Genomic DNA, 19,193 nt, shown 5'->3' on the forward strand with positions numbered 1-19,193 from the left:
GACTCTCCAATCACTGAGTCATGCCAGCCAGGATGAGACCTAAATATTTTTACATAATGTAACACCTCAGAGACGAGAAACCTGAAACATCCCTGCCCAAAGCACAGCTCTTTGCTTCTCTGGCAATGCATCGCAAACCTTGATGCACCCCAATGATCTGAGTGCTTTGAAAATACAGATTCCTAGGCCTCCCCATAAATGAACTCAGATGCTCTGAAGAGGGGCCCAGGGGTCTGCATTTTCGACAAGCTCCCATAGGAGTCTTTTACCCACAGCATCTGAGAACTTTGGCTCTATGGCCTAATCAAGGTCGTACCGTTGCAAAGAACTGGTTTCATATAATCTATCTCTGGACCATTTGGATCTTTTTTGAATAAAAATTGCTCCAGTAAGTATGCTGTTTTAGAAGACAGTAAGCATGTCATATGCTAATTATGGCCAATGACGGCATAAAACAAAACTGCATTACTGAATGCTTTCAATTTCTTATAATGATGGCAAGAAGGCATGTCATGGGGCCTTTTTAGCCCCAGACATCACTCCAGAGAATTCCAACAGATATAGACAAGGGCCATGCGGACTCGGATCCTTTCCTCTCAGTCTGTTTACCCATGGGAATAGGATGTCCTGAAGTAACACTTCCCCCAAGTGAAGTGCTGATAAGTCCGGTTATCAGAAAGATATTACCGGGAGTGTGATGTGCAGGGTATTTACATTTTCCTGATAGAGTTAGTCATATGAAAGCTGACAAAGAAGGCAAAAGAGCAGTGTTGTGGTGCAATATCAACAGGCAGCTGTCCCCTGGCTTCCCGATAAATAGGATGACTGGCATTGCTGAGCGGTGTGGTCACTGCCAAAGGAATGGCCCTCTCACATTTCCTCTTGATTCACATATTCAGTGGGGTTGCCTGTCATCTCCTCCCTCTTCTGCTTCCCAGACACTGAGTCTGGAACGAAAATTCACCTGCCTCTGAGCTGGCCACTGGTGGGGGCGGGGGTGTTACTTGGGTTCCCAGGTTGGAAGATTATCTCACCCAGCCCTGGCTATATAAGCTGCCCCGTGTGGAGGAGTCCAGCAGGGCCGACTGAAGGGATTCATTCCGCAGGAGAAAAACATACAGACGAACTTCAGGCCAACATGATGATGCTGAAAGTGGAAGAGCTGGTACGTAAGACATGTTATTTTTGTGCAGTGAAAACTGGTTTGGTTTTAATTTGAAAACGAAAATGTCCTTTCTTTCAGGCAAAAGGCACAGGTACAGAATGCACAGTGAAAATGTCATATATGGAAAATGGTTTATGTGATAAAATGAGTGACACTGGAAAAATGGAGCTGGGAGCAATGACTTTTCTACATGTTTCCTATTTATTACCGTTTCCTTTTTGGTTTTATTACTAAAGTGTACACTCACAGGTCATTATCAAAATGCCTTAGGGAAGAAGCTCTATGGCAAGAACATGTGTCAGAAAACTTTTCAACTCAAGGCCAAGAGTTATCAAAAGTAATAAAATGGAGTAATTTTAAATATTCAGAGGGGGTGGTTGTGATTTTCCTAGGAGAAATGTGACTCAGTGGATTAAGTGCATTTCAGCATATCAATCTAACCTAAACCTTGATTTAACTAAGACAGCAGGACAAGTATCTTAAGGCAGTCCTGGAACATCGCAGCAATGGGTCACACCTGAGATCTGACAGCTGCACGGGGGTGGCTGTTGCCAGGGAGGAGGACCAGGGGCCTCCTGCAGCATCCTCCGCAGAGGACGACCCCAGGACAAGCCCTGCTACTCTGACCTGCCATCTTCTTCCCTCGTAGGTCACAGGGAAGAAGAATGGCGGTGGGGACGCTGGGGAGTTCCTCCCTGAGGATTTCACAGATGGAGAGTATGAAGCTGCTGTTACTTTGGAAAAGCACGAGGACCTGAAAACACTCCCGGCCCACTCAGTGAGCCTTGCGGAGCAGCAGTGGAAAATTGAGAAACAGCGAGAGGCAGAGGTAAGAACCCTCCATGGGATCCACTAGTGGGAGGTTAGGGATAGCACAGGGAAAAGGTGATGCCAAGCAGGAAGAAGCAGAGAGAGAAACAAAATAAATGCCACCATCCCAAAGAAGTTTCATACCAAATATGAACCCTGTAAAGAGACAACTTCTATGGGATACGTAGTGGGAAAGAATTCTTTTACGAGACTATGTCCTCCAGACTCTGAATCAATGATCGAAGGTTCTTTGACCATGTTCTGATTGAAAGACTTGGAAAGAGAAATGTGTCCAGGGAATTTCTGCTGTCACATGCATCTAGTTTATCCCAAGAAAGAGAGACCCCTTTCTCTCAATAACATGGTTTGTAGTCTAAGGATCATTCTTTGACTGTGTCTACTATCTGTGTTGCTAAGATCTGTGTTCCTGGGTGAATTTTCATTACTTACTAATGACAGATAAAGCATGCATTAGTTAGCTGTAGTCCTCGGACAGTCTGTTTCATGGGCCCTGCTTATTGGGCTTCCTGAAAGAGATTGGCATTGATATTTCAAACCTCAGCACTCATTATTAGATTATTTTGGGTAAAAAAAAAAATTCTAGAGTATAATGAAAAAATTTGACAGAAATCTGGGGTTTGTTTATGGCAGTCATTACAAAATCATCACTTAGAGACTAGATCCTATCTCCAATTAGTCAAAAGCTGATGCTACACTCAAGATAAGTGAAGATGAAGACAATTAATTAAAAAATCAGACCCCCAAATCCTCGAATAAGAAATGACTAAACTGAAATCAAAGATTTATTTTTTCTATTCTTTTGCTCATGCAGTATACATACTTATTTCAGACCTTGCAGGTTTTGTTTAGACACAACCAGAATGCTTGTCAGTAGAACTCAACATATTTTGAAACACGGTTTTCTTTTTTTAGCTCAAGAAGAAAAAACTAGAACAAAGATCAAAGCTTGAAAATTTAGAAGACCTTGAAGTTATCATTCAACTGAAGAAAAAGAAAAAATACAGGAAAACTAAAGTTCCGGTTGTGAAGGAACCTGAACCTGAAATCATCGTAAGGGCTTTAGGCTGTATAGTCTCACACGTCTGGCGTGTGTGCTACGGGGGAATAAACCTGTGGAGGGTTTGATTGAATGTTGGGACGCTCACGGGTAACTCTCGCCCTATTTTGGCTTTAGACAGAACCTGTGGATGTGCCTCGGTTTCTGAAGGCTGCCCTGGAGAATAAACTGCCAGTAGTAGAAAAATTCTTGTCAGACAAGAACAATCCAGATGCCTGTGATGAGGTAAGGCTTACACAAAGCACTGCAAAACCCAGCTCATTAATTTTGTGTTTCTTCTGCTTTACTGCAGCCTTGCTAACATGGTGCCAAAAATCAATCCACCTGAAAGAGCTTTCCCCAGCTGTTGCCACATATGTCAGCAGCATAACAGAAGAGTGCAGTGGTCCAAAAGAAAAACACGCCCCCTCCCCACAAAATCCTGGATTAGTGCTATTGATTGAATAATTGTTTTGGACTCATATATTTCTGGCTTTTTCATTCGCCTTTAACTTCTTAGATCCTTGGGATAGGCCTTGAATAAGGCCAGGCCAACAAACTACCTTTGCAGAAATAGAGTGTCGCCCCCAAAATGTATATACACTTTTTCCTGATAGCTCAATTGATGTTTCTTTCTTTTCAGATTTAACCCATTGGAGTTAATAATTATTCGAAGTGTCTATGCATTTGGGGGGGATACACTGTATATTATTAGCATCATCTCTGATTGGACCCAAACACATCAGCTCTAGGTGGGAAATTCAGAGCCTAGTGCTCACGTGCCAGCTCTATCTCTACTTCGCTACTTGATTTGCATTTCCCCAATCTCAGTTTCCTTATCTGTAAGGAGGGCACTGGAGTGAAATCATGCCTAAAGTTGTTGCAGCTTTAATAAGTCTAATTCACCTATTTGTATGAAGCCAATTTACCAGAAATCACTAATCCTTTTAGTATTCAGAAATGTAAATGGGGAATCATTTCTGAAGTTGAACTAAAAATGAGTGCTCCCATTTTCTTAAAATGAATGGAATACTTTTTGATGTTTAATTTACCAACAGTCCCAGATGAAAGAAAACTGTCTGATCTGCATGATAAACATCACACAACAATGAAGGCGCAAAATACAATAGAGGGAAAAATCAGCATTTAGGTCGTCTTGAACCTGCAAGACGTCACATCCCCCTATGTAGACAGACTTCTAGGCACTTAGAAATGTACTTTGCCGGAAGCACAAATCTCAGTTGCAGGATAATTGTTCTAGTTCTGCAATTTTAGTGAATTTAACATTTCTAATTCATAAAGAAGCACTCCAGTTTCTATCAATTAAGTCATCAGAGTCCCCAGATCCAGACCTACTGGAAAGGATTTATGCACATTTTTATATGCATTTCTCTCTTTTAATCTCTATTCTGACAGTATAAACGGACAGCTCTGCATAGAGCATGCTTGGAAGGACACCTGGCAATTGTGGAGAAGTTATTGGAAGCTGGAGCACAGGTCGAATTCCGTGATATGGTGAATATATTTCTTCGTTTGGAAATAAGCCAAAATGTATAGACTATATGAAGCTTGAGAAAAGCTAAAATGAAACACTGGGCTGATTGGATTGGAAATTGATCTGAGAGAACTAGGCAAAAGCTTATTTCTCCACACAAGAGATGGGACTAGGTCATGTGGAAAGTATTTTCTATACATACTGAAAAGGAGAGAAGTGTTCCAGGGAAAAGGAGGAAGTGAAAGCTGTTGAGCAGAATTCAATACCCTCATCAGAGAGCTGGGTCATTATCAAGTCAGTAGCATCACTGAGAAGTAATACAGTCGACACTCGCCTTTCAACATCCCCGCCCTTCCATTATACACGGCAGTCTGCTCGAGGCCCCTGGGCTGCCAGCAATGAATCAGAATTCTCTCGCTGCATGCCTTATATGATAGATGCTGACTGCCGTAGACGTGATTTGGGGCTAAACTGCATACTAAATGAATTGCATCTATGGAAAGCAGCTGCTTTTCAGACCTCAATAATTCAACACTGTGATTTCTACAAAGACCAGTATACAGCGTATTTTATGAACTGAAATTGAGCTGGGAAATGCTTTATTTATTTAAATGCAGCTCAATTTGACTTTGGAGCAAAGCGGAAAGGGTACATGAAGAGTACAAAGGATTTGGCCAAAACTGAACCCAAAAGACACACAGAAGAACAATTAAAGAAACAAAAAATAAAGTTAGCATGGAAAGACACTAACATTCACAAGTGTGGGATTTGACAGGCCAGAGACAAACCACCCAGAGCAGCAAAGGGGGCCCTCTCTGAGTAAGTGCAGCATGCAGTGACCACATGGGATGACGGGCGAGGTGCAGAAGCTATGCTAGCACAAAGGAGAAATGAGGACGGGCAGGAGATAAGAAATAACAGGGGCACAGGGAGAAGTGTCAGATGCAAATTAAAATCTTTTGGAAGGGACCACTTTTATTCTGCCAGAATTTTGAAGTACACTTTTTCTAGAACTTTTGAGTTTTCGTATTTGGCAAAAGTGATTAAAAGTGGGTTTGCATATCTATCCTGCCATTCACTAGCTGTGTGTCCTTGGGGAGAAACATGACTACTGTGGAGCCTTGATTTTATCACACGACCACCTACCTCACTCATAATATTGCCAGGAGGACAACCAAGTCGAGGGTGGCTAGCAACATGTTGGCACGAGGAAATTCTCATCAAGTTGTAGCTCTTATTCTTCTTAATACATATTTATTAGATTAAGAGCCTCCTAACGAGGCACATGACAGATGCACACATATGCATGCATATACTCCCGTTCGCACCCATAAGAGTTTAGCTAAAACATTTGGCAAAGGGCCTTCAACTCCAATAGTTGGAATTGGGGATCTAGACGGGGACAACCACTGCTACCAGATGCCCTAGCAAAGCAGGTGTTCCCGGGCCTTAGACACCGAGTCCACACTAATACCTCTGACCAGGTTCTTCTTTACCTTACGTCATGTCCTTTTACCTTCCCGGCATAGCTTGAATCTACAGCCATCCACTGGGCAAGCCGTGGAGGAAACGTGGATGTCTTAAAATTGTTGCTGAATAAAGGAGCAAAAATCAGTGCCCGGGATAAGGTATTTCTCCTCTTGCAGCCCTGCGCCCGCCCCTCCCCCCATGCCGCCTTCTTCCCCTCCCCTCCTCCTCCTCCTCTCTCCCTGTCCCCCCTTTTCTCCCTCCCCCCCTCCCCTTCCCATTCCTCATTTCCCACCTCCTCCCACCTTTGCCATCCTGCTGAGAGCCCATGCTGTGTGTGGGGTACCATAGTGGCCACTGGCCAGGTCCCCCACATGCCTCGGGGTCTGGGACGACCTGGTCCTCACGCCCAGCAAATCCACCTCGTTCTTCAATCTCCCAGTTGCTCAGCACAGCGCTGCACGTGGCGGTGAGGACGGGCCACTACGAGTGCGCGGAGCATCTCATCGCCTGCGAGGCGGACCTCAACGCCAAAGACCGAGTGAGTGGTCAGAGTTTAGTCCTTGGAATTACTCCCCAAGCTGGCACCCACCTCTGTCCTCAGGACCCCCTTCAGCGTGTTCACTCTGCTTCTCTAGGAAGGAGATACCCCGCTGCACGACGCCGTGAGACTGAATCGTTACAAGATGATCCGACTCCTGATTATGTACGGCGCGGACCTCAACGTCAAGAACTGTGTAAGTGCTCCAAACAAGGGGCCCTGCCTGCAGGATTACCAATGTATAAAACTGTCTTGAAAAATCGTCCCACAATGGTAGTATTTCAGGGGTCATCTCTAACGGTTTCAGTGCCCCGTTTGGTCCATTCCATCCCTGCTAACCTTGGCAGACTTGGGTCACCTGGTCAGAGATGGGGAGAGCCATAGTGACTGCTATGACTTCAGTGTCTAATATGGTATCTAGTAATGCTTTTAGAATTTGGTCTTGAAAATAAAAGACGGTCCAATTGCTCACCTCCACGGACACAAGTGCAATCTGCTGTGTCCATCCTGACTGAGCACGGCCTGGGGTTGACAGGAATACAGACACCACCTTCCTGAAGGGGGTCTCAAATTCTACAGTGGTCAACGCAGCCAGAGCCAATGAACTCAAATCAATCAATATCTAATCCCAGGAATTCACAGTCCTCTCCTCCTGACAACTGCATCGTATGCTACCACTTTCTTCCAGGGGCCGCTGTACTGTTGCCTATATTTTTGAGATAATCTCCATCTATTTTCCGCTTTGGTTTATCTGCACATCCCTCAAAATAATTTCCTATATTTAGGCCTCGAAAAATGCTTGTATAAGTCCCTTTTACAAGTATGTATTAATTTAGCTTCATCTATAAGCAGGGAACGAAACCAGCTTCTCATGGTCCCAATTCCCAGGCAAACATCATCTACTATAAGCTTTAAAAATATCACCCAGAGGAAAGGGTGTAAATTACTAAAAAAATAACTTGAAAGCTTTTGGAGAATCGCTTTTTTAAAAAAAGAAAATCCCAGTGATCATATAATGTGAATTATTGTATTACAATATTCTCCTTATTGTATTACTATGAGACTGAGAGGAATATTTTATCTTGGAAACAACTGGCTTGATGACAGGAACAAAGAATAAGTGCAAGAAATAGAGACTGCTGCTTGGGGTGGGAAAGTGTTAAAGGTAGAATTCCCTCACCCCTGACATTGGGATTGGCTTTATCTAATAATTTAAAGTATCAGAAAAAGAGTAGATTCAATCAAATCTCCAAAGCTGCAGAAAATATGATTTTTTTCCCTTCAGACTGTGAGCCACTACCTGCAGAGATAAATAGCATACAGATTGGGGAGACTGTGTAAGTAGGCAGAAAATCAGGAGATAGATTTCAATGGAGAGGAGTGCCAGGAATTTATGGAATCGCCAAAAATATACAAATAGGGCTCAGAGTTCTGTGTATCAGTGAGACCCAGGCATGCAGGTTCTGAAACTATTCATGTCATTGACCCAATGGGTCAATGTTCCACAAAGACCAGTACGCTACTGGAAACCATCTTGAAGGGGATTGGAAACAACACACAATATGTTATTGTGTTGTTGTCCAAACTGTCTTCATGTCTGCTGATAAAGGGAGATGTGTGAAAAGTTCCAAAGTGAAGGTTACAGGGCCACTAGCTCAATATGCACAGGGGCCAGGCGGATCATACAAGTAACATAAGGGGGTGGGTGCAGGAATCTGTGCACATCACTTTGCAAGCCAGCCCCTTTTGCTCTGCAGAATCACAGTCTCATGCTGCCAGCTCTTCTGTTTTTTTTTTTTTCAGAGATCACAAATTCAGTTGGGAAATCTCTTATTTTCCAACTGTTGACAATTAATTCCAATGTACAACACACACACACACACACACACACACACACTCCTACGTTGCTCTCGGAAAGACTGCAGTTTTCATGTGAAATAACTGCACATTTCACGCACCCTTTCCAATTGGAAGCCTCTTGGGATATGTCTGACTCACAATCTGGGACCGCTGGCTCCTAACCGCTCACCTGCCTACCTGCCTGGTAGCCCCTAACCCCCAGTGATGGAACATTTTGAGCTCGGTGTGTCAGCATTTTGAAAAACCCTAACTTAACTCTGGTGCCGTGTCACATATAGAAATTTTTTGATATTTGCAACCATGGTAAAACAAAGATTTATATTTTTGATATTTATTTTATATATTTAAATGCCATTTAACAAAGAAAAATCAACCAAAAAAATGAGTTCGAGTGTCACCTCTGACACTCATGTCATAGGTTCGCCATCACTGCTCTAGACTGATTTGCATCTCAAAGCTGCCAATTCGCAATCTCTGTGTTAAAGAGACTTCTGAATGAATCGAGATGGAAAGTTTTAGAACTTCTCATATTTAAAGACAAGAATTGAGAGGTGCCATGATTTTAAATTTTCTGTGACTATCTTGAGACATTTCAAAAGAAAAAGAATTTTGGTGTCAAAAATTATTTATTCACACATGTCATTGATGTCACCTCCAGAAAAGTAAAATTTCCTGGGAGAGAGCTCAATGTAACTAGTTGTGAAAAATCTACCCCCTGGAGCAGTAATAGTTCTGAGCAGTTCCTGAGTATTTAAGCCAAGGTGTCGAAGCAGCTGGGTTACCACCAGTTTTTATCAATCAAGGAATCATTTTACACATTGATAGGAACTGGGGATTTTTATTAATACCTGAAATAGTCCCATAGGGGGGGAAAATTGCTCATCTGAAATGCCAAAAGCATTCCCATGAGAAACAGTGAAAGACTGGTTTGAATAGAAATGGCCAATCACTTAGAAGAAAGCATAAAACACTCTAGTAACACACACCCATCCATTACCTCATTAAACATATCTTGAGAGGATGTGAATTTATAGATGCCTCCCATCTGGAAGTCAAATTTCCTCATCTGTTTTGATTAGGCTGGGAAGACCCCGATGGACCTGGTGTTACACTGGCAGAACGGAACCAAAGCGATATTTGACAGCCTCAAAGAAAACTCCTACAAGACCTCTCGCATAGCTGCGTTCTAGGAGACACGACCGACCGACCGCAGGCTTTCTTCAGCTGCTCCTCACCGGTAGCCTTTGGAAGGCCGGGCCCCAGAGAAGAGCAACTTAGTTACAGAACCCTGTTTCTCCTCATCAACCTACGGTCAGGCTGCACCCTGTAAAGTTTCAAGAAAGCACTGGGACATAGGCATTGAAATTTCCCTTAGGGCGACCCACTCTATTTATTTGTATCTATTCCTGTGCATTTATTTATTTATTCTTAAATGAACTCCACTATCACTGATACTCAGATTCTTTATGCTCATCCTTTGGTGGGCAGAGCTTGATTCGTACACAGTGCTCCAGAGCCTTCCCATAGATAGTCCGTAACCCATGCCAATGAGCAGTGCTCAGTGGCTGCCTATGTGTCACCTCACTCACGTAGGATATTTCAAGGTGTTTCTAAGAGACAAAGGTGATTATTGCCGCCCTCTTTTCTCCTGAATTTTTACTGCTGAAGTCTGAGGCAATGGAAATGCATACAGTGACGGAAACAGTAGAATGGAAGAGAAGGACAGGAAAGCCAGCCGTTTTCCGGCTGGGCCTGGTATTCCTTACCAAGTCACGCACTGTGCTAAGGTGAAGCGGATGTTGCGAGTGAGCGGAGTACAGTGGAAGGAGTGGGCAACGGGGCCATGCAGAATGGGATTTGCTCAAAAAGATGAAAGTAATGGCAAATTGTAAATGTGTAAATGTATCTTAAGTCGTATGTACATTTTATATTCATAATAAAAGCAAACACATTCTAAACCTCTAAGTACTTCTATACGTGAAAAAGGCCATTTAGATGGGGTGTTGTTATTCTTCCAAGTTTTTCAGATTAGGACTGCCCTGTAGAACAGTATTTCTCAGTAGTTAATATGTATGTGGATCACAAGAGGATCTTAAAATGCAGATTCTGATTCTGCCAGGCTCAAACTGGACCTGAGGTTCTAGAAGTGGTGGTATGCCACCACCACACCTTGGGCTGCGAGGCTTGAAAACCACTGATACAAAGGCGTAAGTTCTTGCCTGGCCATGGTGGCTCAGTGGTTGAACATCGATGAACCTGGTTTCCTGATCAGGGCATATGTGTGGTTGCGGGCTTGATCCCTGGTGTGGGGTGTGCAGGAGGCACTGATCAATGATTCTCTCTCATCATGGATGTTTCTATCTCTCTCTCCCTCTCCCTTCCTCTCTGAAATCAATAAAAATATACTAAAAAAAAAAAAAAAAAAAAAAAAGAATAAGTTCTTTTGGCCCCAATGATGGGGGAAAGAGACCCCTGGTGGGCAGAATGTTTGCTGCATGCTAAACAATGCTCCGTCAGAAGTTCCATCAGGAACAGACTGAGGTTTAACCATGGTTAAGGACAGCTCTGGCAGTGTCAAAGGCCTCCAACAAGAAAACACACCTGGTGGATAACTCCTGATCTCCAAGGTGTTTGTTGCCAGGTGTTGGACCAGGTGCTAAGACCTGAGAAAATTTGATGAATACTAAGAAATAAATAATCACAGAAATCAATATATATAGTAAATGCCTGTAGTAAGTACAATGAAGTAAAAAATAGAGTGCTATGAGTCTAAGATGTGGAGGCACATCATCTGATGGGGTGAGGGGATATCTACAAAGACTGCTTACAGGTGGTGGCTTTCAGAGGAATCTGAGGGATAATCTGGAGTAATTCAGGCACAGAACATCCCAGGCAGTGGAGAGAAGAGAGGAAAGGGCACGGGTATGGGAATAGGTGGCATGTTAGGAAATGTCTGAAGGCCATCATGAAACACCAGCACTGGTACCCTCCCCAGAACTCGCTCCAGACAGTATCACACACATAACCTCTTAGTTATGCCTCCAACACTTTGAGAGGACACTCAGGCATAGTCCATACCAGCTCTTGCAGGCAGCTGGTCATGCATACATATGGAGTTCCGAGGATGGTGTGAAATATTCTTGAACCTTTTCTATCTAGTCTCCTAACAATCCAGAGTCAACCTTCCAGGGGCAGCTTCCTTCTATCTCCCTCCCTCCCAACCCCCTCCCTGTAGGGTCCTGGGAGCCAGCAGTCCTGGATTGTGAGAGGGATCCCAGATTGGAGAGGGTGCAGGCTGGGCTGAGGGACACCCCCCAGTATATATATATACATATTTGTTGCTTTTGTTAATCCTCACCTGAGGATATTATTCCCATTGATTTTTTTTTTTAGAGAGTGGAAGGGAGGGATTAAGAGGTGGGGAGAGAGAAACATCAATGTAAGAAACATTGTTTGCCTCCTGCACGCATCCTGACCTGGACAGGGTATTGAACCCGCAACCCAGGTACGTGCCCTTTACTGGGAATCGAGCCTACAACCCTTTGGTGTGTGGGCGATGCTCTAACCACTACACATACTGGCCAGGGCCTAACAGATTATTTTCAGAGAGACAAATCAATCAAGCTTTTTATTTTCTGGCTTTTTATGGCCATGTGTAGGTCTTTTCTAATGCAAACTTATTATTTATTTATTTTCATTTATCTTTTAAACTATTTTTAAATTTACTTACATTTTTCTCTAGTATTTTACATGTTTTTAAAAAAACTTTAATCCACTTGCATTTACTATAGGTGTGTGTACAGGTATGAGATAGGAATTAGACTTGTTTTCTTCCTAAGTGATAAAATGATAGCTGATAAATAGTAGGTACATTGTACATGACAGGTCCTTCTCTGAGCCTTCTACACATGTTAATCTACGTAAGCCTTGCAATAATGCCACAGGAAGGGAGAAGAGATGAAGGAGTGAGGCAGGAGTGGTTATGTAATTTGCCCAAGGTCACAGGAGGTACTAGTGAGTTGGTATTTTAACACAGGTAGTCTTCAGTCTTTGCACCCAACTAGCATGCTGTACCGCCTCTCCCACATGGGAAACTAGTTATCCCAGCACCACTCACCAAACAAACCATCACTGCTTCTGATAACTGGAGAGGTTCTGGACTCCCAACTCTTCCATGAATCTATAAGAACTTCTGCACCAATCATACACTGTTTTAATTACTAGAGTTCTCTTGTCCTTTGTACACTGAGCAATAAAAGTCCCTCCCAATGTTCTACAAAATTTCCTAGCTATTCTCATATTTATTCTTTCATAACACCAAGTCTAAAAACCAAGCAGATACACAAGCAAACAAAAACACATACAGACATGTCGTTTGGATTTTGTTAAATTCATTAAATTTAGGGGAGAATTTGATGCATAATATCTCCTCATCCAAGGAAAAAAAAGAATGTTTCCCTCCCTGTATTCCAGTCTTCAATTTCCCTTATTTTCATTGAATAGTTTTCTTCATAGACATCCTACACATTTCTTATTAATTTATGTCTTTATAAATAGGGTCATCTTTTAAAATAGTATTTATAAAACGTTATTGTTAATTATAACTATTGGCTTTTGTGTATTTATTCTATAACTGAACTCTCTGCTGAACTTTTATTAAAGGTAGTATGGTCATTCTGTTTCAACTGAATCAGTAGTGGTTCATGTTCTAACAAAAGCACGCATTAGAAGGAAACCCGGTGGCTGCTATTCACTGGTGACCATCATGCCCTAGTAATCTGAACAACAGGATAAGGACATATTCCTAAATAGAAAGCGGCACAACTGCAAATATATCACACATTTTTATAAACTAAAAGAGACGTGTATTTCTAATCTTTTCCCAGTTGCTTCTCTTGTTTTTCAAAAAGACAGTCACATCCACAATAACTTTACCTCATTTCTAATAGAATATTAAAGCCCTCACTATTGTATATTGTATCTGGTGCAACTGGGACACACACACACACACACACCCAGTTGGCTGAAAAGTAGATTAAGGCGTGGTATTAAAAAAAAAGTTGTATATACACCCCGTTAACCATTTCACTTCCGTGTAAATTACAGAAATCTACACTCACGTGCGCCAATCTTTTAAAGAAAGGTCAAAGCTGTTGTTGGGAGCATGGATGCACGGATGAGAGATCCACAGCTGCCTTCTGAGTCCCAGTCTCTTTAAAGAAGAAGGAGAACTTAAGACTCTAGTAAAGCAGGCCAAGTGCAGAATTTTTACTGGATCTCCCCCAAATCTTAGTTATCCCGCTCACACCTTTTTTGACAGCACTTCTTTTTTAATAACTCCTCTTTTTTAAAACTTTCAAAAGCATCAACTTGTGTTTTCCTGGAAATTCTTTTTTTTTTTTTTATTAATATGTATTTTATTGATTTTTTACAGAGAGGAAGGGAGAGGGAATAGGGAGTTAGAAACATCAATGACAGAGAAACACCTCCTACTGGGGATGTGCACACCTCCTACTGGGGATGTGCCCGCAACCAAGGTACATGCCCTTGACTGGAATTGAACCTGGGACCCTTCAGTCCACAGGCCGACGCTCTATCCACTGAGTCAAACCAGTCAGGGCAGAAATTCTTTTTTTTTGCCCCTCATAGTTCATCATAATTTTTAACCAACTTATATAATTTTACAATGCTAACTACAAGGACAAAATGAACACACACCTAACTTTTGGTGAATCCAGGTAGGGTGTGAGCAGAAGCAAGCTGTCACTCGGGTGGCAGACTCCTGGTGAGGGGGTTCAGTAGCAGTGGCCACCAGCTTTGTGGAGTAGGCTAATCCACCAAACTGCACAAGCGGAAGTCAGTCAAAATGCTTTATTTTAGAACCATCATGGTTAATATATACAATATATACAAACATATATATGTATGTGTGCGTAAAATAGTCGTCTACTTCTATTTTGCCAAAGGATTTTTGTTGTTGATTAATTTTAAAATCTGGAGTAGAGTTAAAATTTTATCAAATGTCTTGCTAGCATCTATTAAGATGATCCTGATTTTTCTCATTTGACCTATTGATATTATAAAGTACATTTAAAAGAATTGAAATATTCTTAGATTCCTAGAGTAAATCTCCTCTTGTCATGGTATACTCTGTTTTGATGGTTTCCCTTTATCAATATTTTAAAAGTATCTACATTCATAAGTGAGATTGTTATATAGCTTTCTCTTTCTGAAATGATCTTTTCTCTGACTCTGTCCTTTTTCTCAGTTAAAGAATTATTTATATCAATATAGCAAAAGTGCAGGTATTTGCAAAAAGGCTACCTCTACCAAATGCAGTCAAACCTTGGTTCTCGAACATCTCTCATCTTGAACAATTCGCTTCTCAACCAGACAAATCCTTTCATACTATCAGATGCTATCTAATGGCTCGTATAATCATTCATGTGTCTCTCAGGTGATAAATGAGAGGACGTGCTAGTATGAGTCAGTTTACTGCTAAACTTCACATTGTCAACATCTCAGGAAATTGTGCTGTGAATATTATTGAGGTTTTTTTCTTCTGTTGCTGCTTATTATTAAATTTTTGGGTTTTTTACCCTACATTTCATTTACTTTTTGTTAAATTTACATTTATGTCCTCTTTGTTTTTAAAGTGTTTATTTATAGATTAAACAGTACACTAGACATGTACTGTATATAAGAAAGGTTAAAACAGGGAATCATTTGGGGGTCTAGAATGGATTAATTCAATTTATATAACTTTTAATGGGGGAAAAAAAAGATTTGATTTTTAAATAGGCTTCCAGAACAAATTAAGTTCTAGAACTGAGGTTCCACTGTATAATAATCCTGCTCTTAATTGCTTTGATATTCTTAATAAAGCTATTAGGAAAAATCAATATCAGGTTTTCAGGAGCTTCCAAGTCAAAGGAGTGAATCCTATTTTCAAGGACATCACAGAGGTGAGAAGCAGCAAAGGAGGAGGCCAATGTGATTTCAGGTGCACTTCCCCGCTCCTTCCACCAATTTTGTAGCAAAATCCTGTTAGAAAGAACTTTGATCTGATGAATAAAAGAGGCTTAAAACAAAAATAGATCAACTAAAAGCCAATCCCTTAATATAAATTTTAATAGTCCATAAAACTAAACACTTTTTGAGTAGTAAGGTTAAAAAATGTATATCAAATAAAGCAGAAAAGCATGAGTTTTTAAATGAACAAAAGAGTCTCTTGAAATATTGAAACATCTAATTATACCTGCCATTTTTATCAATTACACCAAGAATATAAGCTAGACTCTGTTTTCTCTTAGACTATCTCAAAATTCATTTAGCTCAGTCTTTTCTTAAGTGCTTCACCCGGTTTCTTTTGTTAGTTTAAACGCCTGAATATAAAATCGTTTTTAGAGACTACCGATTTCTAGCTCCACGTGAAAACAGCACATCGTGCAGAGGTTTGATTTCTGTTGTGGCTGGTGGACTATGAAAGGGAAGACGGGAGTGTCAACAGAGCCTGGGAGATCTTTTCAGTCCTCACACTTGGCTTTTTTGGAAGCTGGAAGAGAATCATCATTTCCTTCCGATGGCCGAGGTTTCTTCACGGTGGAAATAATTCCAAAAGCAGTTTTCCTAGTTTCTACAAAACAAAGAAGGAAACCAGTGCTTGAAGTTCAGACATGATTTAAAGAGGTAGTTGAACAAGTTTCACCATTTTGCTTTGACTGACAGCACTAGTAAATGATAAAACCATCATGAAGTACTGAGTGCTGATGGCAGTTAGTGTTATTACCCCTCCCCTGTCCCAAATATACACACATCAATATATCACCAACATCTAATTCATTCCTAAGGATTACTTCAAGGGTAAAACTGCACGGCAGGTTATCCCTAATGGTTTGTCCGTGGCATCTTATACAGCCAGAACCCAAGCCACAGACCCTAGTGCAGCAGATGCTTTACATACGGGAGAAAGACGGATAAATCACCAGAGCAAGTACAACCGTCAACTGTACTGCCTCCAGTGTGTGCTCACTTCATTTTACAGCATGTCCCACAGCTGTCACCCCTGCTAGATCATCAATGTACCTCTGAGGATTCCACCATATTTATTGCCTGGTTATGTAATAGGTGTTCAATAAATACTTAAGTTAATGAAGAAAATGAAACTCATATGTTTATCGATCTCACAGATTGGTGATGGACAACAACAAAAAAGGATTATAAGATGTTAAGGTCAGATTGGCAGCAGAGCTCAACTTAAATTTAGCCAGCTTGTGTTAAAAATCTACTAGTGGGACAGGTCATCTATAGAGGATATAAAAATGTCTAACAGTGCTTCTTCCTACAACACACTGAGATAATCCACAAGGAGCAAATATAACAAGAATTAACTCTGCCTGAATAAATCAAGGAGGGTATCATAAAAGAGGTGACTCGCTCTAGCTGGTTTGGCTCAGTGGATAGAGCGTCAGCCTGCGGACTAAAGGGTTCCAGGTTTGATTCCAATCAAGGGCACATGCTCAGGACGCTGGCTCAATCCCCAGAGGGGGGTATGCCAGAGGCAGCTGATCAATGATTCTCATCATTGCTGTTTCTCTCTTTCTCTTCCGCTCCCTTTCTCTCTGAATCAATAAAAATACACATATAAAAAAATACAGGAGGTGACTCTAGGGAGGAAAGAGGGGGCAAATGGAGAAGAAAGTATTCCTTTGCAAAGCCATGGAGAGAGAGAGGGGAAAGAAGAACCTAGTATGGTTAGGGGACAACATGGCTGGTGTAAGGGAAGAATGTGAAAACATCAGGGAGAAATGAGGCTGGCAGAGTAGCTTGGGAAGAGCTATAATTCCATGTAAAGAGATTAAAACTTAGTCCTTAGGAAGTGAGAGGACCTAGGGAGAGATCCATTAGCTATGAAGGAGGTAAAACCTAAAGAACTCAATAAACATAAATTTAGTTAAGAATTATTTATTTCAAGTAATAAAAGTCAAGTCAATTTTAAAGAGCTAAGCGTTACCTTTTCATTTGTAAGGATTAACTTGACAAGTCTACTATATTTTTGTCAGTTATTTAAAAGCATTTTAATATATAAAAAGGACAAAACTGCTCTTGAGGTCATTAAAATGACAACATAATCAGAGAGCCTCAAATTAAATAGAAAGTGCCAATGATTTCCATTTCACCAAATGGAAAACGTATTTAGAGATGTTTATTTGTATCACTATGGTTTAAGCAAAAATCTAAGAATCAGGTAAATAAATAAAAAATATAAAAATTAAATTGTGAAAACCAATACTTTGTAACAAAACAAAATACAATTATTTTCAAAATTCTTTTAGTTCCGTCTCAGAAATGTTCTAATTTTAAATCACATGAATAATTACTTCTTAATTCAAGCTTATAATTATAAATTAGACCTTTACAGTTATCAGCTAAAGTGTAAGTCTTTTGAAAATACATTTATTTTTGTAATAGCAAGAAGTTACATTAGTATAGGGCTTTAGTTTTCACATACAGGGATTGTCAAGGAAAATCTACAACTACCTCTAAAGCACTTATTTATGAGTGCACTACTTTGTCCAAGAGGAATTAAGTCAGGTGTGCCCAACAGGTCCATCTTGGTCCAATGGCTGCTTGAAAACACCAACTTCAACCACTGGCCGGATCCTCTGGCCCTGAACCTCTTTCTTCTGTCCCTTCCCCACAACCTCAGAACTGCTATTCACTGGTTCCTGGAAACCTATAGGACCCATCTAATTCTGAATCCCTGCAGCAAGACTTCCAATGCTGAAAGCCAGTTACTGTGTGTCCCAAGTTTTCTGTTTTCAAGGTATCCATTGTGGCACTGCTTTCAATATTGCCCTCATGAGAAGGTTTCCAGGCGCTCTAAGAACCCATTACCATCTTCTGGGAGAGCTCCAGGGCTCTGCTGTCCTTAAATGCGGCACTAAGGGTGATACAGATCCCAGCTGGAACTTCATCAGTGCAGGGGACAATACTGAGACTTTGCCTCAGAATCCTTTCTTTCTTGCAATGTAACCTAAGGCTAAATTAGCAATCTTAGGAATACACCACACAACTGTCTCATACTATCCCAATGTCAAGTGAAACCAGGGTGACTATAATTTATCCTCTAGATGTATGGTTAATTCTGCAGGACAAGCATAAACTAGGCCTATCCAGGGCACACTAGAGTGAATGGCAATGCTACCTGAAGTCCACAAGTAATTTAGTTTAGCTACTATAAAAGCCCAGCTTTACATAGTTTTTTTTTAAGGTAAATGCAGAACTTCAGATTTTCCCCTATTTTTAAGTTCCCCTTTCTTGCTTTAGTCTACTTTGGAACAAGAATTGTTATCCCTACTCTTGATGATTCCTTACATTCATTTAAAATAGACAAAAATAACCAAAGTGTGAACCAACTGTTCCCTAAATTGAAGAAAATTTCGATAAAATCCTGATTAATTTCGTCATTCCCAGAGCTTAATGTGATGGGGTCTAAGCTACATAATACAACAATCTCATACTAAACATTTTGAAACCAAAAGCAAAATTATATAATTCATGGTAAGTCAGTGCAGTAATCAATTCTCTCAATGGAAATCAAATCACTAAAATCTAGACACAACACACAGGACTTCAGTAACTTAACTAGTATGTGTATGCCAAATAACTTTGTCGATACGTAGCAACTTATTCTGAAGTTTAAATTCCTCTGGGTGATACCAAGTAAATTGTTTCTTGACCCTACCATTAGTGCTAAAAATTTCAAAGAGAATGAAAATAAAACAGTAGTGGCCTA

General features: G+C 40.9%; 2 protein-coding genes across 2 annotated transcripts in view; one reads left to right on the forward strand and one right to left on the reverse strand.

Moving 5' to 3' along the window:
• The first annotated feature begins 895 nt into the window (after positions 1-895).
• Positions 896-10,357, forward strand: ANKRD1 (ankyrin repeat domain 1). The gene is made up of 9 exons (XM_006755099.2): positions 896-1,165; positions 1,815-1,994; positions 2,909-3,046; positions 3,171-3,278; positions 4,449-4,547; positions 6,057-6,155; positions 6,437-6,535; positions 6,633-6,731; positions 9,475-10,357. The coding sequence occupies exons 1-9, from the start codon at positions 1,139-1,141 to the stop codon at positions 9,583-9,585; spliced, it is 960 nt and encodes a 319-aa protein (XP_006755162.1). The 5' UTR covers positions 896-1,138; the 3' UTR covers positions 9,586-10,357.
• A 5,269-nt stretch (positions 10,358-15,626) lies between these two features.
• Positions 15,627-19,193, reverse strand: part of RPP30 (ribonuclease P/MRP 30kDa subunit) — a 26,691-nt gene continuing 23,124 nt past the window's right edge. The window contains exon 11 of the mRNA XM_006755100.2: positions 15,627-16,031. Coding sequence (XP_006755163.1) covers positions 15,922-16,031 — 110 coding nt within the window. The 3' untranslated portion in view covers positions 15,627-15,921. The remainder of the gene's footprint in view (positions 16,032-19,193) is intronic.

This window comes from Myotis davidii, unplaced genomic scaffold (genome assembly GCF_000327345.1).
Source record: "Myotis davidii unplaced genomic scaffold, ASM32734v1 scaffold271, whole genome shotgun sequence".
Lineage (NCBI taxonomy): Eukaryota > Metazoa > Chordata > Mammalia > Chiroptera > Vespertilionidae > Myotis > Myotis davidii.

Bases quoted from the DNA above. Each gene is read 5' to 3' on its own strand.
- ANKRD1 (XM_006755099.2), top strand. From the start codon at position 1,139: ATGATGATGCTGAAAGTGGAAGAGCTG. The intron at 3,279-4,448 runs GTAAGGCTTACA...CTATTCTGACAG, and splicing joins ATCCAGATGCCTGTGATGAG to TATAAACGGACAGCTCTGCA. The intron at 4,548-6,056 runs GTGAATATATTT...TTCCCGGCATAG, and splicing joins AGGTCGAATTCCGTGATATG to CTTGAATCTACAGCCATCCA.